A 25658-nucleotide genomic window follows, 5' to 3' on the forward strand; every position below is an offset into this window, starting at 1 on the left:
TTGCTTGTCAGCTGCCTGTTTCAGGGATTAAATCTCCCTTCTGAGTCATTAGGCTGGAAAGCTCACAAATATCAGACATCAAAGAACACCCTTTCTTAGGAGCATTTGTTTACATATTCCACATTTCGCAGCAACACCCGCACACCTGGCGGGGCGGGGCGGGGCGGGGCGGGGCCGGGGCCAGCGCGCTCGCTCCCGCGGTGGCGGGAGCGCGCATGCGCGGCGGATCTCCCCGCAGCGCTCGTCGCCTCCTTTGTGAGGGGCGGGCGCGGTCCCGCCCCGAGCGCGGTGCCGGGCGCAGACGGAGCGGCCGCGGCGGCGCCATTTTGCGGCGGTGCGGGAGGCGCGGGCGGGAGGTGGCTGAGGTGGTGGTGCCGGTAATAGCGGCAGTAGCGGTAACGGTGGCGATAACAGCGGCTGTGGGTGTTGTTGCTGCTAATCGGGACTAGCGTCCCCCGTTCGCCCCAGCCCCTTGGCCAGGACTCTGCCGACATGAGCGACGTGGAGGAGAACAACTTCGAGGGGAGGGTGAGTGGCCTCCCCTGCGCGGGCCGTGTCGAGGGGGGGATCGGTCCCGGGGGCGGCGGGTGGCGACACTCGGCGTCCTCGGGCCTAGCGGAGGTGGGGACAGCGCAGGTTGGCTCTAAAATGGCTCCTTCAGGCGCCCGAGGCTTGCCTGGGCCGTGGGTGACGACCCGCTGCCCTCGTCTCTCCCTCGCACGCTCCCTTCTCTCGTCGCCCCGGCGGAGTGCGGGCGCCGGGTCCCGGTGCTGCGGCCCGGCCCCTGCCCGGCCAGCGCAGGCTGCTTCTGTGCAAACAGCGCTGCTGTAGCCCCGGGGTTCCTCCCCGCTCCTCTGGTCCCTTCCCGCGGTCCCGAGCCGCCTTGTTGTCGCCGGGCCCGGGGGTCGCTGTCCTGCCCGTTCCCGCTCCCCCGGCCGGGCCGCCGAGGCCTCCTCCCTCCCGAAGGAGGAGGGACCCCGCGTCCTTTTGTGCGAGGTGAGCGGTCTCTCCTGGCTCAGGAGCTGCCTCGGGCCGGGTCCCCTCCCGCCACTGGGGAGGTCCGGCCGTCGTTATTAAACCATTGAAAGTCATCGATCGTGCAGCTGAAGGCTTCGAACGAGCTGCCGTGGCTTTGTAACCTCGTTAGGCCTGTGTCTTCCCTCTGATGGCTGCGGGTTTTCATGTACACGTGTGACAGGTCTCTTCCATTTTCAGTGTTTTTGTGGTTTTGTTTTTGTTTTTTTTTTGTAGTGATGATCAAGGCAAGCAGGAATTAGAAGCTGCTTGAAACAGGAACGAAATGTGTGCCCCTTTATCACAATTTACTTTTTTTTTTAATTTTGCAGAGGTTTTCTTTTTGTTTGTTCTTTTAAGAGATTCTTTAGAAGAACACCTGAGCATCCTCTTGGTGACTTTCTCTGATGATCCAGTGACAGCAGCCTTGCAGTTACATATATATCTACTGTCTGGGAAAACAAGCAATAAATCTTGGAAGAACGGCGTTACCTTCCAAAAATTACTTGTGCATTACTATTGATGCCATTTTTGTGGTGATTTAAAAAAAAAAAATCCATAGGCTGCAAGTTCCTTACCTAGCTATGCAATAACTGCTGCTGCTTCCTCGAGTGAGGTAAACAAAACCTGCCCTTGTGTTGATTGCTTGGACAAAAGGTGGCTATGTAGCTAAGCAGTATTGGGGTAAATAAACCTATCTCTGACGGGGAAACAACTAAGTTTCAGAAACTTGAGCTATGAGTATGCTTGGTTGTTTTTTTCTCTTTTTTTATGACGGTAATCTCCCATTTTACAGTCAAGATTCATATCTTTAAGGATTATTTTCTTGTCTGTATTCCCAGTGTGGGTTATTGTTAGGAAAGATTATGTTAGGTTAGTTGTCAGAACATTGGTATTGGGCTCCTTGATGGGTCTGTTGTTCATGTTACAAAGCTGTTCCAGCTCTGTACTTTCAGTATTTCTGCACACCACCTCCTCCCAAATGTAGAAGTAAAATATTTTAAGAGTACATGAAGTCTGAAAAGTCCTACAGTAGCAGCTTCTGTGACTTCTGCTTATCAGTTGTTCCTTTTTCTTTGGTGATGGAAAACTTACCTATTGAAAAGAACTGCTGACTATTTTGAGTCTTCATTTGGAAAACTTCTTTTGGTTTTGCTCCCTACACTGAAAATTCTCAACCAATATGGCATAACTGAGCATAATGGCAGGTACTTGACTGATTTCTAGTTGGGGGTTTTGTGCTTCCACCGAAGAACATTTCTAAGCCTTTTTATTTCTTCTTCAGTAATACTGCTTTGTTGTGATGGTACTAAAATTCTTGAAATAAGAAATTATATTTCAGAGTAATGTTGTATTTTTCATTTCTTTTGAAAGTGCTCACAGACATAAAATTAAGCACATGGAACTGTGAGGCTGTGGTGTTTAGTCTGCTATTCCCAATTGGATGGGACTCTGTCAGGCACTGAATGTCCTGATGCTTCAGTTTGCTACATCCAGGCACTGAGCCCTGAGAGTAAAGCAGAAGTTTTTATTGGGAGAAAGAAGTGCAGAAACGAAAAGAAAGCTTATAAAGAACCTGTTTTCGTGGAATTTGGCACAAATAAGAATTCTGAGTACCCTTTCAATTCTTCCACCCCCTGTCAGTGTAAGTGCTAATTAGCGTGATGTGCTTTTAAAAACTGAATGCCGAAGGAGTAAGGGTGTTTTAAGTGTAGTTTTAGGCCTTTTATATTTCATCTGTGTAAATGCATATTGTCCTAAAAGCACTTCAGTGAACATTAAGTATCAGCAGAATTGTTTTAAATGCTAATTTTATCAACAGTAAGATACTGTATGTGCTTTGCCTCTAATTTATGATTTTAAAATCATATTAACTAATGAACAGGCCATTAATAGTTATGGAAATAACTTTCAATGAAATTGCTTCATTTGTCCTCTTTAAAACTTCAATTTCTAAAGTACTGGGTGTGAAATCATTGTAGAGCTTTTCCTTCTTGAACTCACTCCTTTACTGACCTTTTTTTTTAAAGCACATGTTAATCAAATATGCTCAGACTAATCGACATCTGCTCTGATTTTGTGTCATTTTGTTTCAACTTAAGTTCTTCATTAAGAATGTGGCTGGTTGAACAGAAGAAAGCCCCCTCCTCAAGCATGGTGATTTCATAGAAAGAAATTGACAGAGGAATTTAAAATACAGTGGATGTGCTAGAGCTAAGTTTATGGTCACTAAGAATAGAAAAAGATTTTAAATTGTGCTTCTTATCCAGTGACTTGGTTTTGGAAACATCAAAGTATTTTATCACCACTGAATGCTTTTTGTGAGCAGATTAGATAAATGAGGCTTTTTTTATCTTTTATTTCTGTCAGATGACAGGCAACTCTTCCTTTCATATTTTTGTTATTTTTTATAGGCTATTGTTTATCTGGTGTTCAGTCTGTGGTGCAACTTCAGGTGTTTCCCATAGCAATGAACAGAAGGCAGTCTGAACAAACCTGCACTTCAGTAGCTCCACTTGAAACTTCGTTTTTTCTGTGGAGCTTCTGCTAGCATTTAATTTCTGCAATCTTAACAGTTTAGTTTTCCACCAGTATTAATGTGTTGTTTGTCTAAATAGGCAAAACCTTTTATCAGAACAAGGTAAAATTCCATTTTACAACTCTGTAATGAATCTTTTCATTCTAATGATGTTAGGATCTTACAGTGGAATAAACAGTATAATCTAATAAAACACTTGAAAATATGCATTATTTTGCACGTGGCCCATCCTGTTGAAGGAAATATGCTTATTTCATAGGTACACAAGTGGCTTTTGGATTAATTTAGCTGTGAAAATGCCTTATATTTGCTTCATGAAGTTTGGATGCAAAATACCTAGATACGTATGGAATTAGCTAACTGATCAACTTTGCGATGATTTCTTTGGCAAAGAAAAACCACAACGGTGTCAGGGTCGGGCTTGCTTAGCTATTGTATTCCACCTCTCCTGCAGTGGCACTCTGCCACCTCTTTGGAGAGGAAGGAATGCTGCTTCCCACACCTTTTCAAACACAATGGACTGCTAATGCTCAGGGGTTCTGCATTCGCTTGGAGAGTGCTGTGATCACCCTGCAGTGTCTAATGACAGCGTGGGAGAGTTTTTTTGGAAGTGTGATTTTTAAATTTTTTTTTTTAATCAAGCTTAATAAATTCTGCATTGTTCTGGACCTTGTCAGCTGGGAAGACTGCTCCTTTTGAACACAAATTCTTTTTACTGTCTTCCATGTGTGGTAGAGGAATTACTACAGGACCCTCCCTGAAGAGGTGTATTTTCAAGCCTCAGTGAGAAGATGAGTTTGTAATCTCAAAAAGTTTATTGCTGAAGCCTTTTCTTTCTTTTTCTAAGTGGGATCTTTGAGAAATACATTATTTGCTTATGTTAGTAACTTTTAAACTATCCATGTCTTCTAGGTAACAACTTAGAAGATGCTTTGTACACAGAAGCTTATTATGCATGCTATTGTAATATTTATAGAAGATTAGCTAATTAAGGGATCCATTTTATTTTTATTATAGTGACAGATCACAGTATGATGCAAAAAGGATTTAATTTCTCTTTTGAGTTTCAAGGCAACTTGGTAGATTTCTGCCAAAATGCAAAAATGCAGTCTTGTCCTCATAAGTGAGATGTCACTAGCTTAACAGTTTTATCCAGCAAATGTGGGCTGCTGCTAAATTCATGTTTCTTTTTTGATTGCTTATATTTTTCTGTCTCCTTTTAATAGAGTTCAATTTTTTTTCCAGTTTGGGCGGGAGTTTTAAACAAGATTTTTGGAAATGGTATTGCTAGACCACTTGTCCTGTCCTTTTTTTTCACCCCAGGTCAAATGAATTTCACCTGAAATTTCTGTGGTTTCATGTTTGGGATTTTTTTTCCATGCTTTTCTATAGAATGCTTAGTTTAAACTTACATAATTATTTTTAATTAGCATCTCCCTTTAAATTTTGATAACATTTCAGTCATACTCTGAAATTATAAGGTGAGAGTTAGGGTAAGACATGACAAGTTCAGGACAGAAGAGTAGCGTGAAAGAACAGAGGATTGTTTGTTTGGTTGTTTTGATAAAGGGCTTGGTTGGTCAGTTGTTTGTTTTGTTTGTTGTGGTTCCCCCCCTTATTTTTTTATCATACCTTCTTTTGATGGGTAGAAAGTGGAAAAAATACTTATTCAAGACTTCTGCAATTCTCCTCTGCATAAAAGTGTTTTAAATGCTTTTAAAATAGCAATTACATTGGAAAGTTGGATTTCTTTTGAAAAATGCAAGGAATTTAAGTGGTAGATAGAACTTTTTGGTCAGTTAAACAGTTCTACTAGTATGGATGGAATATGTGGACTGACTGATGGCTGGCTCAGATGGATCAACTGAAGTTGTTGATAGTTTTTCAGTGTCTGGGTTTATATGATTGTGGAGTAATGGGTGAGGAGGAGAGTTCCTTTCCATGTCACTTTGGTTTGTTACTTCCTGGGATGAAGGAAGGTAACAAGGATTAAAAATACTCCTCAGTACTCTCTTTAAATGCTTCTAGCTGTGCATTTTATCCAGAGAATCAGTAACAGAAGCTGCAAACCTTAGATTTTGTTTGTCTACAATTTTGGCTCCAAGTTCCAATTCTTGGTGAATCACTAGTCCCATTTCCTGGAGTGTATTTGAGGAAACCACTACATCTTACTCTGAAGAAGCACACTGTTACAGTTGAGTTGGGTTTTTTGTAATGATTATTGGCCGGGGGGGAGGATGTATGGGGTTTTTTTTTGTGGGGGTGGGTTTTTTGTTGTTTTGGGGAGAGGTGTTTCCTGGGAAAAGTGTTATTGGCAGATGCAGAATTTTTTTTTGAAAGGGAAGTCTGATCTGAAGAATATTGCAAAGCTCTGTTTCATTTCCTGCAGACTTTAGTGGCAGCAAAGCTAGGTAGTTTGATATGGGGATAGTGAATTATCTGCCTACAGGTTTGTAAGGGTGGAAGTAGTGACTGGACAGCTGCATACTGAAGCCCAAGGCATTAAGATAGGTACTGTTCTGTAGGAAGCTGGTGGGATGAGGAGCTGAGTTTACACTGAGTCTCATCTGTGGCCCTTAAATGACTAAGGATCTTTAGAACAGAAAGATAAGAAAGTGCTGAGAATCCAAAGTGCAGTTTTAGTCTTTTCTCTCCTACACAATATTTAGTTTCTGTGGTAATAACAGAGCTAAGATGAGAATGCATAGGTTGCTTTAAGATTGGTACAAAATGGAGGTATTTTAGTGCTTTGGGGTAATAGAGTTGTCTGGTTTCTTATGTTAAAGGTGACATATGAGGAGTGTTGAATACTTTAGTCATATGTATTGCAGAATGGATATAAGTAGTTCATGAAGAACAATTGGGTTGGTCTATGGTGTAGACTAATATACAGCTTGCTAATTGTTTAATTATAGTGGTAAGTAGAGAAGAAAAATTCTTTAAAATCTCTCTTAGTGATTCCTTGAAGCTCTGAATCCCTTAATCCCTTCCTGTAATTTTGCTGATATAAATATTATTAGGCACTTTTTCAGCATCGTCCTTAAGTCCTTAAACTTTTGCAGGTTATTGTGATTCTCTTAGTCTCCTTTAGAAGCATTGTAGGAGTTGTAACTAGGTGAACTATGTTGCCTTAGAAGGTGAGATGTAGTTGCTTACCAATGACAGTGTGCAGCTGCTATCAGGTAATCTCTCTTCAGCTGCAGTTTACACCCACAGTTACTTGGTTGAGGAGGTTTGAAATCTCTAACAATTTACGTGGTCCCCTCTGTCACTGCAGTTTTCAAGTTGTGTATTTGTGAATACAGCCCATAAGGGTCTTAAACAGATACTTTCAAAAGGACTTAACCTATGTGAAATTATGTAATATTTGCTTTTGTCAACTTTATATAAATTTGGTGTCATAGCTGATATTATTAAAGACTCTATGGGTGGTATTGTAAGATGCTTCAGTTGAATAGCTAAGAACACTAAGCTGACTTCTATATTGTATGGGAGCAGTTTTGTGTCCATGGTATTTTTGGCACCTCCCAACACTTCTAGATTGTGCAGGATCTGGGGGTGGGATGGGGGGTTGCTTTTGTTCAAGTTTCCAGAGTTCTTGTTCAAGAATTGATCTTTCAGATGTAAAAAGTATGGACAATGCAGTATCCTTATGAAGGAGTGTCTGAGGAGGGTGAATTCTTTGTCTTTTTATTGAAGGGTGTTTTCTAAATCTGATGTAACTTTGAACGTTTTTCTTTATTACTGATCATTTTTACTAGGGAGAGAAATACAAATAGTTCTCAGAGAAACTGGCAGTTGTTGCAAGGGATAAGTTATAAAGAGAAGAATTTAAGAGGCTGTCAGACATTGAAGAGTAGAAAGACAGAGGCGAGGTGATAAAAAAATCATGTTAGTGGTTATAAGAGGCATTTTTCTTTATTGCAAACAGTGGATTTCAAATGTTAAACCACTGAATTTGGTAATATTTAAAGGCATGTACATAATTTATTTTAGTGAAGTCCTGTAGTTAGCTCAGTACATAGCCATCTTCATAAGGGATACATGGTCCGCCATTCACAGCCAAGCTTTGAACTTGGCCTTCATTGTTAAAATTTGGCAGGGCTATCATCCTAGTAGGTGACATTCTCCATGAGTCCTTTGTCCTTTTTATTGAGGTAAAGAGGAATGGTAGTGTGGCTGCAATAGTTGTTAGTAAGAAGCCACTCAGGTTCCATTTCTGGTGAATTTCATGTCTTGAATTATGAAGACAGCATCCTTTGAAAAAGAGCTCCAGCCCAAGATAGTGAAGAATTTTAACTGCAAAAGAAACTGCAAATGTGGACATAGGTAGAGTAAGAAAGAGAAAAAATTGTGGGCACGGTCAGGAGGAGAAATCATGCAAATAAACATGAAATGTAACACCTGTGGGAGGGGAACCTGGTATGCATTTTTCATTAAGTATTTTGTAAAGTTACAATTGTATATAGCATACTGTTCTGCAGGGGTTTTTATAGGTAAGCTCCCTAGAAATGCTGTACACTGTAAAATGTGAGGAAAGCCTAACCTGCTCTTTGTTTGCTTGATTTCCTAGTTTTTCTCTTGTGTGCCTTACCATGCAAGAAAAAAAACCCTCCTGTTTTTACTTCTATTGGATTGCTTTAACTATACGGTTCTATGTCTTAGTTTATATGGATTATATAAGGAAAACAGGATAACAATGAGGAAGAAAAAGTAGGATGAATAATAATTGATGTTACTTATACCTATGTTCATGTATTATGTGAGTAAGTATGTGCATAGATAGGTTTTGACTGGAAATCTTTGACCATTCTGTTGAATTGAGTGTCTTAGTAATCTGTAGGAGTAAAATTTGGGATATTTAATACTGAGAAGCACATAGTTATTATTTTAGGGGGGGGTAATCACTGATATCAACACTTCAGTATATTTGTGCTAATTAGTTTTTAGAGTATCTATGTATCTTATGAAAAAAATCTCAGAGGGGAGGAGGGTAGCTTTGCAAATACAGTAAAACACTGAGAACTCAGTAAGCTTATTGTTAGAACATAGACACTTATACAGTTTTAAAGATATTTTTTTAAAGTTGTTTTATAAAATAGTTTCTTGCACTTTACCTGCTGGCTTTTCAATTTGGTAGATAACATCTGAACTCCAGCAGAGTTTTATAATCCCCACGTGCTTAAATATACTAAATGTTCTTTTTCCATTAAGGTTAATGTTCGTGAAGAAATTGAAGAGTTTTTTCCAAGAATGTGGAAGATAAATCAAGATAAAAGAAGGCTAATGAAAAGTATTAAAGATCAGAAAATTAAAATTGAATGGGGGAAAAAATTGAACAGAAGATTGGTCAGATAGAAGCACTTGAATATTTTTTTAAGGCTATAATGAATTGTTTGAATTGGGGAAGAATACACGAAGTATGAAAAATGAAAAACTCAATGAAGAATGAAGAAAAGTAGAAAGCAAGAGTGAAGTAGAATTAAAAGAATCTGGAAGAATGAATGGGTCCTAGGTTAAGTAAATGTATGGTTTATGTTCCAGTGTCTGTATGATCAAGTTGTAGATGAATTTGCATGATTACTTAGTTAATAGAGAATTGGTGATCTGGTTCAAGCAGGGACCTATTTGAGGCAAGCATACAATATTAACAGTGGGTTAGCAAAATGAAATTTGTTTTGGAGGGTATTGCCTAACCATTTGTTTTTCAGGAGCAATCAATATACTAGAATTACTGTACTTTAAATGTTAGGAGTTAGGCATTTACACAACCAATACCATTTTTAATACTGTCTTTTTTGTTAGGAGTCTCGCTCCCAGTCAAAGTCTCCAGCTGGGAGTCCTGCTCGTGTAAAATCAGAGAGCAGGTCAGGATCTCGCAGTCCATCGAGGGCTTCCAAACATTCTGAATCGCACTCTAGGTCAAGATCAAAATCAAGGTATGTTCAGAAAGTTAATCATATCCGCTCAGTGTTACTGCAGTTATTTTGGTAGGTTGATGAAGTTTCTTTTCCCCATTGTAAAAAATACAAACTTTTTGGGATGTATTAACAGGGATATGTTAATTTGCCAGTTTGTGCTCATATAGGTGGACAAAGTTGGGAAATGATTTCATGGGTATGAATAGAGAAAATACTATAGAAGTAGTAATGTAGAAATCACAACTGAAGATTCTCTCTTCCAGAAGAGAGAGAATAGATTGCATTTCCACTTTGTGAAGCTCCTGCTTCCTTCTCCTGAAATTGTTCATGAGGGAATTCTTGTGCGGACCTCTCCTTTAGAGGGGAAAAAAAAAGTCAAGTGAGACCTGGTGCAAAGGCATGAGGGTTAGATAAAAAGAGTAAGCTGTCTAACAGTTGGAAATATTGGAAAACAGTGTTTGTGAATATTCTTGACATTCTTTCATTGGAGGCTTAAAAATATAATAAGAAACTATGTCTTAAATTTGGTGTGGTCTTCATTTATGAGGGTTTTAAGATTTAAATTCATTTTTCAATTCTGTACGTGTCTTCTCTGTCCTTCTCTACCCCAAGTATGGATGCGTGAAGGTAAAGCTTTATAGGTTTCAGTTCTGATGGAGCTTGATCAGAAGAGAAATGTCTTGGGCTTTTTTCTCTAAATATGCCATAAAAATTAGCTGGTTTATACTACCTGTCTTCTCTATTCCCTTTTAGCAACATATTGATGAAAATGGGGAGAGCTACTGAATCTTTAACAACCACAAGAGAAACCAGAAAACACCATTTGTAGCACTAGAAGAGAAAGAGGAATAGTCTTAGGTTGTTTCTCCTACCCAGTTCTTGGGAGAGATTAGTAATACATCTTCTCTATACGCTTTATACCAGAGCAACTGAAAGAGTTGCTGTGCTCTGAATTGCCAAAGTTCAACTAATGTTAGTTTCTCTTCTCACCATGTTTAGCCATGTGATTACCTACCTGTTTTAATTAGCTTATTATCAGCAGGACATTTGCGAATAAGTGTTTGAGTAGAGCAGGTGTTTGGGGATTGCTTTTTTTTAGTCTGGAGTAATTTTCATGCCTAGAAAACTTTGCTTGTAGATATTGCAGCACTGTAGTCCTGCCAGATATTTCAATTTTTCAGTCAAAACAGTACTTTACAGTGTGGCATATCTAGTTTCTGCCACTGTGTAGTTGTTACTTTGATAAGCAGCCAAGCTGATGTAAGTTTAAGCTCTGAAATTCCTGAAAACTATTATGAATATAATCCTCAGTGCATGCCAGAAGTACTCTCAAAGAGTTAAAAATGGTGCTTCCAAGCAGGTTATTAGAGGTTCATGCAATCTTTAGATGTGCAAGGTAGAAAAAGCTTAATGGGTTTGATATTGTAGACACCATCTAAAAAAAGATTTTTCTCTAGAAAATGTACTGTTTACAGTTCAATAAATTATAGCCATATGTATATGACCTGACTGAAGGCTTTCTCTTTGTCGAAGATCCAGGTCCAGAAGACATTCGCACAGACGTTACACTCGTTCCAGATCCCATTCTCATTCCCATAGGAGACGTTCTCGAAGCAGATCATACACACCAGAATACCGCCGTCGCAGGAGCCGTAGTCATTCTCCAATGTCCAACAGAAGAAGGCACACTGGCAGCAGAGTATGTCATGTTCAAAAAGGCTGACTATCGACAAAACAGTTGCTGCTTGTATCAGTGTAGTCGAGGTTACCTGCAGGCTGAGTTTGACCTGCTGTTTTGTCACTGGAGGATACAGGAATTGGGTGGGAGTTGGGAGCAATCTCTGTCTTTACAGCTGAGCACTTCTTGGACCTGCAACTAACTGGCAGGGCAGTTGTAGAATTTAATTGAAAAACATTCTTTTGCAGGTATGGTGACATGAACAACAGTCAGCTCTAGAAGTTGAGCTGTTCTGGTTTTTTTTTGTGGGGGTTTTTTTGGGTTTAAAAAAGTATATGTAACCTTTATAAAAATGAGACCACATCTCTGTGTGTGCTGACAACCTGAAAGTATTGATAAGATTGACAGAGGGATCCATAGAAGGAAATTTCCAAGTGTTTATTTGCTTATAGAGCATATGTTGAAGGTTGCTTGTGATTTTATACTTCTGATTATTTAATTTGGTTTACCTTGAAATAAAGCCCTGTATTATTAGGTAGCATGTAAATCTTCATGGTAGACTAGAAAAATTTACAGTTGTGAAAAGAAGGTGCAGTAAGTCTTTCAAAATGTAGATGAGAAGTGTCTCTGTATAAGCAGGAGGAAGTATAGCTACACCAACCAAAATCTAAAATACTCATCTTGTCATTCTGAGATTTCTCCCAGTGCCCTTCTTTGTAATGACAGAATGGTTGGGGTTGAAAATTGGAGAGCAATTTTGCCAGTTCTTTTCTTGTAGAGAGAGCTTGCGTACTGGGTTGATGGGAGGCAGTACAAAAACCTAATACAGAAGCTGCCGTTAGTCCTCCGCAATCAGTTTAGGCCTTCCAGTGGTGATGTAGTTGTCACTTGGCACTTAGGGTCTGCAGACTGATCTCAGTGCTTCTCTTGCCTCAGAAAAATTAATAGGGTTTAAGTGTAAGAGCAATGTTAAGAAAGGGCAGCAGGTATGGATGTGTGGAGGAATTTACCCAAACAATTATTTAAAAGACAGATTTCATTATACTTACAGGATTTCAGTAATAAAATTAGTGTAGCTGCCAGTGCCATTGAACTATCATATTGAAATACGGAGTAAAAAAATACATATCTTGATGTGTATAATTAAAACTTTTGAATTACGAACTGCCGGGTCTTGTGCTCTTCAGCTATAGTGAGGAATTGCAGAATATTCCTCTCTTAAAACAGAAGTTTGAACTTTGACAAATGGAAAGAAAGGAACTTCAAATATATGAATAGGGCAGGATTCTTATTTTCACAATGGGTTCCTGAACAAATGTGCTGAAAAAAATATGACAGAAGAGCTAAACCTTTTCAGTCTTTGAATCAGGGTGAAAAGTAGGCTCTGAGGCATAAATTACTTTGCGTAGATAACTTACCTGAAACTGAAATACAGATTTCAGCTGTGTCAACTTCCATTTGTTATTTTGGCAGAAGCATTAAATCTCTGTGCTTGTTGCTGGTGTTAGAAATTGCTGCATCTAGTGTTAGGGGTGCCAGACACCTAACTGAAAAACATGTTGATTTTGATCAAAATAATTCTTACAGAGGATTTAGCATTAGATACTAATTCTCTGGCATGTAGATAAATTTTGAACCTAAAAGAGAACTTGTACCTTTTACTATTAAATATTTGACTTTGTCTAGTTGAAGTGAAATTTATTAAGTATCCCACATCATGATAAAGAGTGAAGAGTTTTGTGCTAAAGAAATATGCATGCTCTTGGATTACAGTTTCACAGAACTGGCCTTCAACACTTGTTGCTCTCTAGATGAAAGAATCAGGTGCCTTTCATCCAGTTTACAAGTGGAAAGATTAACTTACAAATGTAAATATTGACTTTCAGTATATTGGATAGGAAATGCTGAGGTGGAGGAAGTTTCAGTAGAAGCTAGATTATAGTTCAGTTGTCTGTGCTTAGGAGCTCAAGTGCTCACAATGTAGTGTGGGCAGCTGGAGGCAGTGTGCACTCTGTAGTGCCTATGTTGACCATGCACAAGGGCTGAAGGTGGGAGTTCAGGCTGGCAGACCTGTTGCCAGCACAGATTTGTGTGTGGTGTCTGCCCCTTGTTGGTAATTTCAGTATGAAATACTAATGAAATGGGTTCCTCTTGTTCTGTAACTTTTCTGTAGATCAGAATGCTAAACTTTATCAACTGAATTTTTTACAAACATGAGGAGCTTGTCTTGGTCTTCTTTCTAAAATTAAAACTGTTGAAAGTAGTTGCTTTTTGAAACGATCTTACAATTAGAATGATAACTGTTAAAGTGTTAAGCTGTGTATTACCTGTTTCGTTTTCTTCAGATGAAATTTTTTATAATTGATAATTTTTATATGAGAATATTCAATTTTTAATATTGTTTTTTTAATGAAAATTAATTGGAGTTGAACATTTGTGTTATCAGGCTAATCCAGATCCTAATACCTGTCTTGGAGTGTTTGGTCTCAGTTTGTACACTACTGAGAGAGATTTACGTGAAGTCTTCTCCCGTTACGGACCTTTGACTGGTGTCAATGTGGTTTATGATCAACGGACTGGACGATCAAGAGGATTTGCTTTTGTTTATTTTGAAAGAATTGATGACTCTAAAGAGGTAAATGCATGCTTTGCTACTTTTTCAGGTGTGCTCTTTATGCATTATCTTCATTAACTGTCTGTAAAAAAAAAAGGACACAAGTTTTTGAGTGTGTATTCAGTAGCAGATTCTCACACTGAGATTACTTTAAAATGCTTTGTTCAAGAACTTCTGAAATGAAGAATTTAAGTACAGTGTTCAGATGCATGGGCAGATTTTGAGCATAAGCTGTCTGTATTAAATCACCAATAAGTGCTGGACTTTGATTTTAGTCTGTTACTTCAAAATGCAAATAAATCCTTAAGGCTTCTATGTCTAAGGTATCTTTGAAACATTTTGGAAGTTAATGTTTTACATTGTTCTCTGAATGAAAATTCTGGAGATTCGCTGTGCATTTTTTCCTTTTAGGCATGTCATTGTACATTTGAAAAACAGTGGGGTTTGTCTTGATTTGTGCCTTGGTCAATTGCTTTCCTGGTTGTTTAACAGATTGCTATTAATAGCTAGACTGAGTTGTTAGTATAATTGATCTGTAAGGAAAGGATCAAAGAATATGAATAGCAGTCTATGTTATGATTCACCACAATATACAATAAGCAGTAGTTTTTTTACCCCTGTAATGATACCATGAACTTTACCATATTTACTGAAATTTGTAGATAAAGTTGCTATTAAAAGTAAAGACACTCTCTAAAAACGCCTTTAAGCCTGCATTGTATGCATCTCTTTCTTTGGGACAGAGTCATGGACTTCATCTTGTTTATGGATTAATAGGTTTGGCCACATGTGCTATTTGATTCTGTGTGTATTTGCTAAGTTTATTTATAAGGAGATATCAAATACGACTCCTCTCTTAATAGATCATTTAGCATTGAAGACAGGGAGTATGATAGCTCTGGAACCTATCAGGAGCTGAAAAATAAGAACTCTGATGCTACTTGATGATACTGAAATGAAAAAAAACTTGTATTTGGATTACTTGATTGAACTATACGTTGTTCTTGTGTTTGACTTTGGTATGGTCCAACTGAGAAACAGTTTATGGGAAGAGTATTCTAGTAGATGTAAATATGTGTGGTTGTTGCAGGTTATAGAGGTAAGTAAAAGGACACAAAACTTCATTCTTGTCCCTTCTGTATTTTCCTGCGCTCTCAATTGGAGAGGTTGGTAGAGAGGTTAATGGGGTGGATAGCTGTATATCCATTTGTCTTTAATGTCCTGCTCTGTTCTAACTTCTAGCCTTGTATTTCTTTGCATACTGAATTTGTTGGGATTTTGAAAAAGTGGCTGTTTTGTAAAATATTTCACATTGAAATATTTGCACAGTATTCCCTGGCACATTCATATACCAGTCTTATCTGTTTTACAGTTCACATGTCTTTAGAGGTAGATTTTTTTTCCTGGTTGCCACGGGCAATGGTCATGCGTGATACCATGCATTTCTTAAAATGTTCCGTGTAAATAGCATGAAGTAATTTGTTTAGGATAAAGCTGTTTTGGCAGATGCTATGAAGCTGGAATGCAAAGGAAAACAAAAAGGGATGTTGCTTCCATTCAGAAATACAGAAGTAAAGATGAGGGCCTTAAGCAGGAACTGAAATAATTTGGAATGTAATTAAACCCATTTTTCTTTTTTCCAACGGGTTGGTGCCTGAAGAGGTGGAAAGGATGCAAACTTTCCCACCCAACACCTGGAATTTAAATAACTGAAATACTTTGGCAAGAAAGACAGAAGCAAAACTTATTTGACTTATTTCATGAGCCTTGAGGACAGATTTGAAGATGGCAATAAGTGGCAGCTGGTGAAGAAAAAGGGGAGATATATAAATGTAGGTATATACAGACATATAGATAGATAGCTGGAGGTGTGAAATTTTGTGATAGGCCCTGTATGAGAACCCTGAAGGAAATGTAGTAATTCTGTGTTTGGAAGATAGTCTGAAAAGTTGAGTATGCATAAAAGCAATGACACTTGAATTACTTCCGTGCTGAGTAACTAACTCCTCTTAAAAATAACAATAATTTTTAAAACTCCAACCAACCAAAACCAGTAACCAGAATCCCATACCTTCAGCATCCTAAACCTCTAAATAAAGAGATGATATGTTGAACTAAATTCCAGCCATTTTAAAGCTAGATTGATTAAATGAGAGTAGAACTCTAGAGTAAAATGAGGATTCTTCATAAGCTCCACTATTAGCTTTCAGGAAGGCTAGCACAGGGGGAAGCTTCTCAGCAGGCATACTCTGAAATACAGGTAATACTAAAATTTTACATCAAATTAATTGTGAATAGTTGTGTTTAAACTTTCCTAACGTAAAGTTTGATCAGTGTCAGTTGTGCTTGGATTCTCGTGCAGCTAAAATCCCTCAGGATCTTTGTCATCTCTGTTACCACTTTTACAAACTGGATCAGTTATTGAACTAGTTGAAATGTTGCTGTGAGTCATGATTCTGAAACCAAGTTGTGCAGTGTCCATATGATGGTAAAGACATTTTGAGTTGTCAACTAGATCAATGTATTGGAACTCCAAAGACAATGTAAAATTGCATTTCTTAAAGGCGATACTTCTCAGTGTCCTAAAAATACAGAAGGGGCAGTTGTAAAGTTTATTTTTACTTAAACTGTTTTACAGTTTCAGAATTTCAGATTACGACACCATAGCAGTGTGGTTGTTAGCTGTTCATGAGCATCTTGATTGTAAAGAGGAACAGAAGCTTAGCTTTTGATAACTGCTACACAGAGAAGCTGCCAAAGCATCAGAGTAGCTTCAGACATTCCACTGTAGTAGGACTGAGAAAGAAGTTTTCAAAGCACGTGTCCAGTCCAGATTTCTTGTAGAATATGTTCTGTTCTGTTTGAAACTCTGCCAAGGTTAAGATGAAACTTCATGATCAGACAGAAGGTTCCTTTTTCATCGGATGTCTTTTATTGCAGTGGTATAGTGTTTGCAAAATAACGCTCGACTGGATTCTTAGGTTTTGATCCATTTTGAAGATGCTCGTGAACACTGTCTTTAGTTCAAAGTGTGATAGCAGACAGTAAGTGTCAAGGACTGATGGATGTCTGGGAAACAACTGATGAATGTCTAATGATTGTATGGAAACCTGAGGATTTGCTGTGCCGATGTTGTTGTCTGTCACCTTGTGAAAAGCCTGTTTCAAAAGCTTCTGTCATTATGTACCTGTTTTTAGAATGGGTATAGTGGGTTTCATTTATTGTAAAGTTGTTCTATTTCAAGAAGTTGTTGGTTTTTTTAAAAATACTTGGTATTGCTTTTTTGCCTTGGATGGTACAGTGTCTTGTCTTGGCCACCCATTTCCAAGTCCTCACAATGTGCAAGTCCTTTGCATGTGCAACATGCAAAGAGCAATATCTGTAAACATCTGTTCAAGACTTGTTTCTCACACTCTCTTACATCGTTTGCAGTATTGGCAACATTGGCATGCAGCCAGCGTTGTAATATTGTTTTGCAATGTTTTCACTAAATTATAGAGGATATTCATCTGCCCATCACATAAGGATTTTCCTCCTGTGTTTAAGAGGATTACAAACTTCTGTGTACCATGATGAGAAAAAAAATCAGGTTGATGGGGGAGGAATTGATTATCTTACTTAACAGTAAGTTGAGAAAATCATGAGTGAAAAGTGCTGGCTGTTCTAGGGATGTGGTTCTTACTACAGTTACCAAGGATGTCATATGCTACTAAACCAGATTTTCAGTAGCTCAGACTGTGAAGTGTTAGTTGTTTAAACTGAGGCTACTGTGAATGTACTGTCTGTAGGAGGAACTCATCTAAGAAGCATCAGCTCCAGCAGCTGTTGGCAATATGGAATTTTCTAATGCTAGTTAGATGTTCTTCAAAAAGTTTTGAGTGTTTTTCTAGAACCATTTTCTGAAGTGCTGTTCATTAACAATCAACACAAACCAGTAACATTATTCAGTTGCCAAAGACCAGAATAATAATGGAGTTTATCAGTTCCACTTGAAAAACATAATCTGTGGTGCAAGCAGACTAGCTTAGAACCCACGTTATTGACCAAAACTCCCGTGGCTTGTTGAAGAAATGGATTAAGTATTGTTCATGGTATCAAAAACAGCCCTTGATATACCAGAAAAGAGCACTAGAAGGTCTCAGATGTTTGGAATTACAAGTTACAGACTTCTGGAGACTCTGAAATACCATGAAATTACTAATACTTGCAGTAACATCCAGTTCTTCATTCTGGTTCTCTAAAATACTGTAGTTCTTGACTCTGAAGCTCTGAAGTATGCTTTAAAGATAATACATTGAATCTGTCAATGCTGAAGCTCATAATTGTATATGTTTAAAAGTTACCATTGAAATCTCAAACTAGAGAATGTAAATTGAATGTTGTTCAAAAGTGAAATGGACACTTGAATTGAACTTGGCAGACTGCAGCAAGTGTAAAAAGATTAGTTTCTTAATTTCTTTATTAATTCCATCAGATTTTTTTTTCAGATTTTTCTTTCAGTTGTTCTCAGTAAATCCAGAACTGAATGAGTAATTGATTACTGGAGAGGGGAATCTAATCTATTGTGTCTTTCATCCCTTGCTGTACCTGTGATGGAGTGGAGATGATGTTTTTATCAGTGTCATTAAATGCAGTAGAGAAGAACTTCCAGTAAAAAACAAAGAAACTCCCGAAGCTACAGTGAGGGGGAAAAAAAGGCAGTACCTTATGTAGTTATTTTTAAATCATGAGAACACATTTTCAAAATAAGTTACAGTATAAACTGCTTGTGTTTGACTATTTAAGCATATTCAGTCTGTATGTTGCTAACTTTGTAGTGATTGAAAGCTCTTGAAATAGTTATCCAGACTTTAATTTTTTTAGTGGGTTCTTGATAAACTAATACCAACCACCCATGTAAATTTGTGCATTTAATTAAAAGTTGTGTTTCCAAACTTGTTTTACTCTATCTACCTAATTGGTCATACATGTAGAAAACATTACATACTGCATTAAATATCAAATGACATTGAAATATTTCTTAAATTTAATGCTTTCTGACTTTCTTGAGCCACTGGAGATGATACTGTGGTTCAGGAACTGCTCATTTTATCAAGCTAACACCTTATAGATAATCATTTTTCTTATAATGGATAGTCTGCTGAAGGTTTAAAACTCTAAAACTTTAAAAATGTGATCCAAGATTGATCCTATGCCATTCCCACTCCTAGTTCTGTTTTCTGACTACAAATATGTAGGTGTATATTCTAGCCTACAAAAACCAAGTTTTCTGTAGAATTTGCTACCAGAATTAATATTACATGTTTATGGGAATGCTGTGTTATTGCTTACTGTCTTCTTGCAAAAGCCATGCAAGTCTTTTAATGACATTCAGGTATTTGGAAAATAATCCAGGTTGTAAAAATCGATTGTTGACTGTTAAAGACTCCTAAGAGGGCATTGTGTGTCTTAAATCCCAGTATTATTTGATTTTTTTCTTTTTAAAGTTTCATTTCATCATCTTAAATGGTATTTGAGAATGTCTTCAGCATTGTTAGGGAGAACATGCAATTTTTTCTCTTTGACACTCAAATATTCTTAACATGGCGATCATGCACACCCAAAATCAGCAAGAAAAGGAAACTGAAGTTTGTTTTGAATATGACATGCAATGTTTGAATATGACATGCAATAAGACTGTAATCCAGAATTTTCTTGTAAACTACTTTAACTTTCAATAAAGCATGGAAATGCCAGCGATTAGGATCACTTATATATTTTTGTATCCTTCACACAAAATAAATACTTTTGTATCAGTTACATGAACACAAGTTTTCAGATAGAGCTTTTTGTCATCTTGCAGCAGTCCTTACCTAATAATGTCAGCTTAAATATTTTACTTCAATACCTGAGCTGTGCATGTTAAGAGTAGTGCAGAGAATCTGGGAACCTCTTTAGAAGGAATTTCCAGTTGCTAATTACTGAATGTGAGTGATCCATACTATTAATTGTAGGTTTTGGCTTTCTTGCATTTGGGGAAGGTGTCAGAACTATTAAGAGGCTTTATTGGTTTTGTCTGTCTATTAAAGATTTTCTTTATTTTAAATTTTTTTTGTTGACAATTATTGCTGTTAAAAGAAAGTGCTTTAATATTTGGTAGGACATTAGAAATTATGACCAGGATGTCAGGAGTTCTGTGCAGTCTGGTAACAATGACCTTTGTCCACTGAAGTGTAACACATTTCTGGATATTTCTGAAACAAACAGGCAACTCTCAAAATTTATTCTTCATTTCTCTTGCTGGTATATTGGTCTTCTCTGTACTGCTCCCTCTGTCAAAGAACTCTTCCTCTGGAAGGAAGAGGTGTTTGTTGGCTTAACCAAATAAGACAAACCTGCCAGATGTTCTGGATTTGAGGTGGCTTCTTGTTAGCTAAGCTTATTATTCTGCAAGTTGTTGACTGGACTTGAAAATGCCATGCCGCAGAAAATTTCTTACAATTTCACTTGCTGCATTTCCAGAAAGATGTGTTTCATCATTGAAGATAATTTTTCAGCCAGATATTTCCAGCCTTCATTGTTAGGCTTGTGCACACATAGTTTCCTAGGATGCATGCACAAATTTATTTTCATTTACATCATCCTTGTGGGGGAAAAAAAGATGTTAAGGCTAGAAGACTAAAGCTGAGGAACGTGATTTAGTCACAAAATACACCTGATCGTATGTTGAAAGACTTGGAATGCTCTTTGCTGTGCCATGCAGTTGGCTAAATGAACACAAATCACTAGGTGGCGATATAGTATGGACACAAACAGCATTACTAAAATACAAACTCACTCTCAATAAATACGTTGTGATCATCAGTCACCTCCAGTTTGGACACAACAGTTAAATCATATGGATATCAGATTTCTGTATCTTCTTCACAATTTGTATGTAAGTTTAGTAAGGCTCTTGTTAAAATTAAGACTTTTGAATAAATGTTTCATTATTAAAAAGAAGAAAAAAAATTCTTTTCTTAGAGGCACCTTCATGTTTTGAGACTGTGTTGTGTTTTGCAGTAAAAAACAGCAAAGTGGTTATGTTCTTTAAGTCAAGATTGTATCAGTGTCTCTTCTCCACACATGAAAAATTAAAATAATGTGTGTTGGACTAAGTGCTGTGCTTAGTGTTGAGAAGTAAGTGATGTATGTTGGTATTTCAGGGATCCTGTAGCAGATAACAAAAGCTATTAAAATTCAAAAGCAAAATTTAAAAAAATCCTTTCAAGACAATCATTAGCTGTTAAAATTAACCGTTGTGGATTTGTTGAGGTTTGGGTTTTTAGGTTACTTTTGCATGAATATAAGTCTCAAAAGTACACTGTGCTCCATTGAAAAACTTGCTTTGATGGTTTGAGTTTGTGAAAGGCCATTGTATTGATTCTCAGAGTGGAGAAGCTGGGGCTGGAACACCCAGCGAGTGTGTGCAGGGGCTGCAGGCAGTTCTGAAGGCTCGGGTGTCTGAGCACAGACCCTTGTGTGTATCACTTAAGCGAGCTGCTATTGTGAGAGGGAGTGGGGAGGAAGGTTGTAATTAGGTATCCATGTAGGCTGAACCCGCCATTTTACTAAGCTCTGCTGAAGTAGGTCCTTGTAAGGGAGATGGCAGGAGGCTGGGAGAGCATGAAATGGCAGCCGACGAGCAGTAATCCGGCCATATGCACCCTACAGGAAGCCACTGTTTTGCACAGCTTTTGAATCCGCCCGTCCCTCTGGCTCAGAGATGGTGGTAGGAAAGATGCAGTTTTCAGAAAAAAGCTGGTTTGACTTTTAGTTTACCTTTCAGATGGGTAGAAGATAAAGTCTAGGGAGAGTGGCCGTGGTAGTGGTTAGCCTGTGCTCCCTTAAGAAGGGATTGAGAGTTGCATTCGTTCAGCGCCCCAGTGCAGTCCTGTAACGCCACCGACAGACAGGCATGGGGACAAGAGATGAGCCAGTCGCCACAGTGGGGCACTAGTAACCAGTCTAAAGGAGACAAGTTCCGGGCTTGTTTTTCTGGTGGAAAATAATGTGTTTGTACATAGCCTTCCGTAGTTACCAGTAGGTTGCAGATTTCACATCCCTGTTCCTTGTCTCTCCTGCAGGCGATGGAGCATGCAAATGGAATGGAGCTGGATGGCAGGAGGATTCGAGTGGATTATTCAATCACCAAAAGAGCACATACACCCACCCCAGGCATCTACATGGGCAGGCCAACACAGTAAGTTCAGTGGATATAAACTGAATGCTGGATTCTGGTTGAAGAAATTACTACTATGAAGAACGCTGTACTGTTCACGTACACTCTTAAAACCTACTGTAGTTGATTATATCTTTATTGATAAAAATACTGAATAACCTGTTAATAAAAAATAATATCCAGCATGATGAATTAATGTATCCTTAGCCAGCTGAAATACTGAGATGCCCATTTGACTTTGATTTTGATGGGAATTAGCATCAAATCCCTCATTTTTCTATGAATTTTTGGAGGTGTTTTTATTTAAATACTTTGTTTGCATAGTTTTGTGATACAGTCTTAAGTGTCTGATTTACTACAAGACCACTTTTAAAAAGAAAGATTTAAAATAATTTATATTTATTGATCTAATAATTTAACTCAAGATGAAGAGTAGATATATAAAGGGGGTTTTGTTTTTGTTTCTTCTCTTCCCCTAATAGCAGTGGAGGAGGTGGTGGCGGTGGAGCGGGTCGTCGCCGGGACTCATATTATGATAGGGGGTATGACAGAGGATATGACAGATATGAAGAATATGACTACAGATACAGGTACCTTATCTTTATTTCATTTCTGTAACAGTGGATTTGTTGGAAAGTTAGATGACAAAACATACTATTCAGTTTGTAGCAATATTCTGCATACATGCCTGTTATGTGTTAGAGCCTCATTCCCTTAGGTTTTATGGGATTGAAGTAGTCAGAATCTTCAGTGTTTACGTAATTTGGTCTTTCTGTTGGGCAAGGGGTTAATTTTGCTATGTGAAGGAGGTGTAGAGCATGTATCCCAGGAATCAAGTGGACAGATAAAAAGGGAACTCATTTTTCTATGCTGTATATAGAACCAGGGACAGCTGATACACACTGCTGTTTAAAAAGGGATTATTTGTAGATGGGATTTTTAATGCTTGACATTTCATAACCATCTTGCTGTTTTGAAAGTTATCTGGTTTCAGAGAATGCTGTTCAACAAGAATTGTAGGCATCTGGAAAAGCACTTCATGTGTTCGTAAGGCTAGTGAGAGTTTATTAAATTCTTTGTCTGGGAATATCTTAGAGTTTAAACACATCAAATAGAGAAATATAAAAGCATTTGTTAAATAACCATAAGCCACAGCCAAATAAAGCAGAAATCATTCATGCAGGCCAAGTCTTTCAGTGCTAAGGAAGTGGTTCTGTTCTGTAGAAGTGATTTGAATAAGGCTTCTTTCATAATGGATGTTGTTTGGTTTCTTTTTTAATTTCCTTTAAAGGAGACGATCACCATCGCCTTATTATAGTCGATACCGATCGCGATCAAGATCCCGTTCCTATAGTCCAAGTAAGTAAATACAAGTGAATAAACAGAATCTGGCTGACATAAACATTGCTATATGAATTGATCAGTAGGAATTCTGAATGTGAAAGCAAAAAAAGCTGGGCCCGTTGAGATAATGTGTACAGTTAGTTTATGATTGTGTAATTAGTAATTGTGTCATCTTTTGTTTTTTCCAGGGCGCTACTGAAGATCAGAAGAGTTACAGTTGAGGACTTGATTTTTAAACACAAAGTTCAGATCTTTAGCATCCCTACTGCTTTCCCTTCCATCTTCCCTTTCTTGTCCTCCTTCCAGCTCTTTCACAAGTTTTTGGTTCATTTAGAATATACATATTTTCAGTTGAAGTATTCCTATTTTCCATCCCTTCTTATTGTAATACTCTTAAATATTGTAATTGTTGTAGTTTTTGTGTAGTAAGACATCTTGAGAAAAATATAGAGAACCCGAAAGTGCTGATACATTTTGGAAGTCATTCCTATTTTATTTCTAAAACAGTTGGACTCCTGACTAATCAGAAGAGAGCATTGATATTTTTAAAGCTTGCATGTCATATGTAGTATACACACTCGGATACTTTAACATAAACCTGCATTTCCAAGTAACTTGTTAATCTTTCTGTTAAAATGTTTACCTCTTACTTTGATAAACAAGTAATGACTTTGAGTCTTTTCTGTAATGATAAATTTGCTTAGATAGTCCTGAACCAGAGGATTTAAATTTTTTTTTTGTCAAGTAGTTGCTTTGAAAGTAGACTATTTGAGCTAGATCAGAGTTTGGTATTTGACTGACTGGGAGAATAGATCCTTGTACACTCAAAATTAAGGCTGTGTGTTTTATAGAAAAAAGTTTCTGGGTTGCTACACAGTGGATAACAGTTGAACTTAAAATTGTTAAATTCTTGGGGTCTTTGTGGTATTTCATTGAATATTTACCCTTATTTGGTGCAGGAGAAAAAATATTTATTGAACATAGCAATTAGTTATATAATTTGCTGTTCATGAAAGAAAAACTAGCCAACTTTTTGGTATTGAAATCATGATGGAGCAAGTTTTGTTTCCAGTCCTTTTTGAACTTTTGGAAGTATGGATGGAAAAACCTACAGCTATATGTAAACCTTTTTTCCCCCTCAATAAAAGTTAAGTCCACTGATAATGTGGTTTCTTGTCTTTCATTCTGCATCTTGTGTCACTTTGCAATGTAGGTTAAACAATACTTGATACTGGGATGTGGATAATAAAGTCAGCTTTTACCTGCCTTTTCAGGAGCCTTGTCTTCCCTGAGAATCAGTATGTGGATATATGGGATGGCTAAGCAGGGTGGGTAGTCCAGCTTTCTCTTGTGCCGTCCTTGTCACTTGCTGGAGTTGTGGTGAAATGGTTGAGTAAGAGAAACACTGTTGACTTTGTTTAGTTTTCTGGCAAGTGGCTGTTTGAATGTTGATGTTGCCACAAAGCCCTTGCAGCACGTTTTCATCCTGATTGTCAGGGAAGGCCAGCAAAGGAGTTTGTCATGATTTTAAGAGGGTAAGTGTACGAAATGTAATTGCATTAGCTGTTTCTGAGTGTTGGTGCCAGCAACTATTAACAGGTAGTTAAAAGAAACACCAGCACACATCTTAAAAGTTTGATAGAATATGCCAGGAGAAATTGGTGACAAAACAAGTTCTAATTAGTTATTGCTCAATACCTTTGAATCCATGATGTCTTACCCATAAATTGCAATTGAAAAGTCATAGTAAGTTGAAAGCAGAGTAGCTGAAACACTGAAGCCAAATCTTTCAACTCTGATGAATTTACCAATATTTATTGGTGATCCAGACAAATTAGGAAACGTTAAGAAAATTGTTCTCTCTAAACCAAAGTCCCAATATCTCAAGATAAAGAACTATTGGTATATTTAATTTTGGTTTTGTTCTTTCAAAACATGGTTAGCCAGTGTGGCACCCAGGCACAAGAAGGACTGTAAGGAGGATCCAGGGAGCTACAGGCCTATTGGCCTGACCTTGGTGCCCAGGATGGTTATGGAGCAGCTCTCTTGAGTCTCATCACACATACAGGAAAACCAAGGAATCAGGCCCTACCAGCATGGATTAAGGAAAGGCAAGTCCTGACTGAACTGATCTCATCCCATGACCCACTTAGTGGGAGAGGGAAAGGCAGTGGATCTTGTCTACCTGGACTGCAGCAATGCCTGTGATAGATACTGTATCCCAATGCATTCTCCTGGAAAAGCTGGAAGTCCTGTGGTTTGGACTGGTGCACTCTTCACTGAATAAAAAGCCAGTCTGGATGTCTGGCCCCAGAGGGTGGAGGGGAATGGTGCCACATCCAGCTGTT

The 25658-nt window shown here is 38.0% G+C and overlaps 1 protein-coding gene across 5 annotated transcripts; it reads left to right on the top strand.

Moving 5' to 3' along the window:
• Positions 1–264: 264 nt before the first annotated feature.
• TRA2A (transformer 2 alpha homolog) lies at positions 265–24474 on the top strand. Of its 5 annotated transcripts, none has more exons than XM_068208802.1 (8): positions 265–528; positions 9359–9492; positions 11008–11173; positions 13599–13787; positions 21872–21987; positions 22449–22556; positions 23258–23325; positions 23499–24474. In XM_068208802.1, exons 1-8 carry the CDS (start codon positions 493–495, stop codon positions 23507–23509), a joined length of 828 nt encoding a protein of 275 aa, XP_068064903.1. In that variant the 5' UTR covers positions 265–492; the 3' UTR covers positions 23510–24474. The 5 variants fall into 5 exon arrangements, with proteins under 5 accessions (XP_068064903.1, XP_068064912.1, XP_068064919.1 ...); XM_068208811.1 differs by having other exon boundaries at positions 22452–22556; XM_068208818.1 differs by having other exon boundaries at positions 11014–11173.
• Positions 24475–25658: the final 1184 nt, after the last annotated feature.

The sequence above is a fragment of the Anomalospiza imberbis genome, chromosome 1 (assembly GCF_031753505.1).
Source record: "Anomalospiza imberbis isolate Cuckoo-Finch-1a 21T00152 chromosome 1, ASM3175350v1, whole genome shotgun sequence".
NCBI lineage: Eukaryota > Metazoa > Chordata > Aves > Passeriformes > Viduidae > Anomalospiza > Anomalospiza imberbis.

Excerpts from the sequence above, each read along its gene's own strand:
- TRA2A (XM_068208802.1), top strand. The coding sequence starts at position 493 with ATGAGCGACGTGGAGGAGAACAACTTCGAGGGGAGG. Across the intron at positions 9,493-11,007 it reads AGGTCAAGATCAAAATCAAG|ATCCAGGTCCAGAAGACATT; the intron begins GTATGTTCAGAA and ends TCTTTGTCGAAG. Across the intron at positions 11,174-13,598 it reads GAAGGCACACTGGCAGCAGA|GCTAATCCAGATCCTAATAC; the intron begins GTATGTCATGTT and ends TTGTGTTATCAG.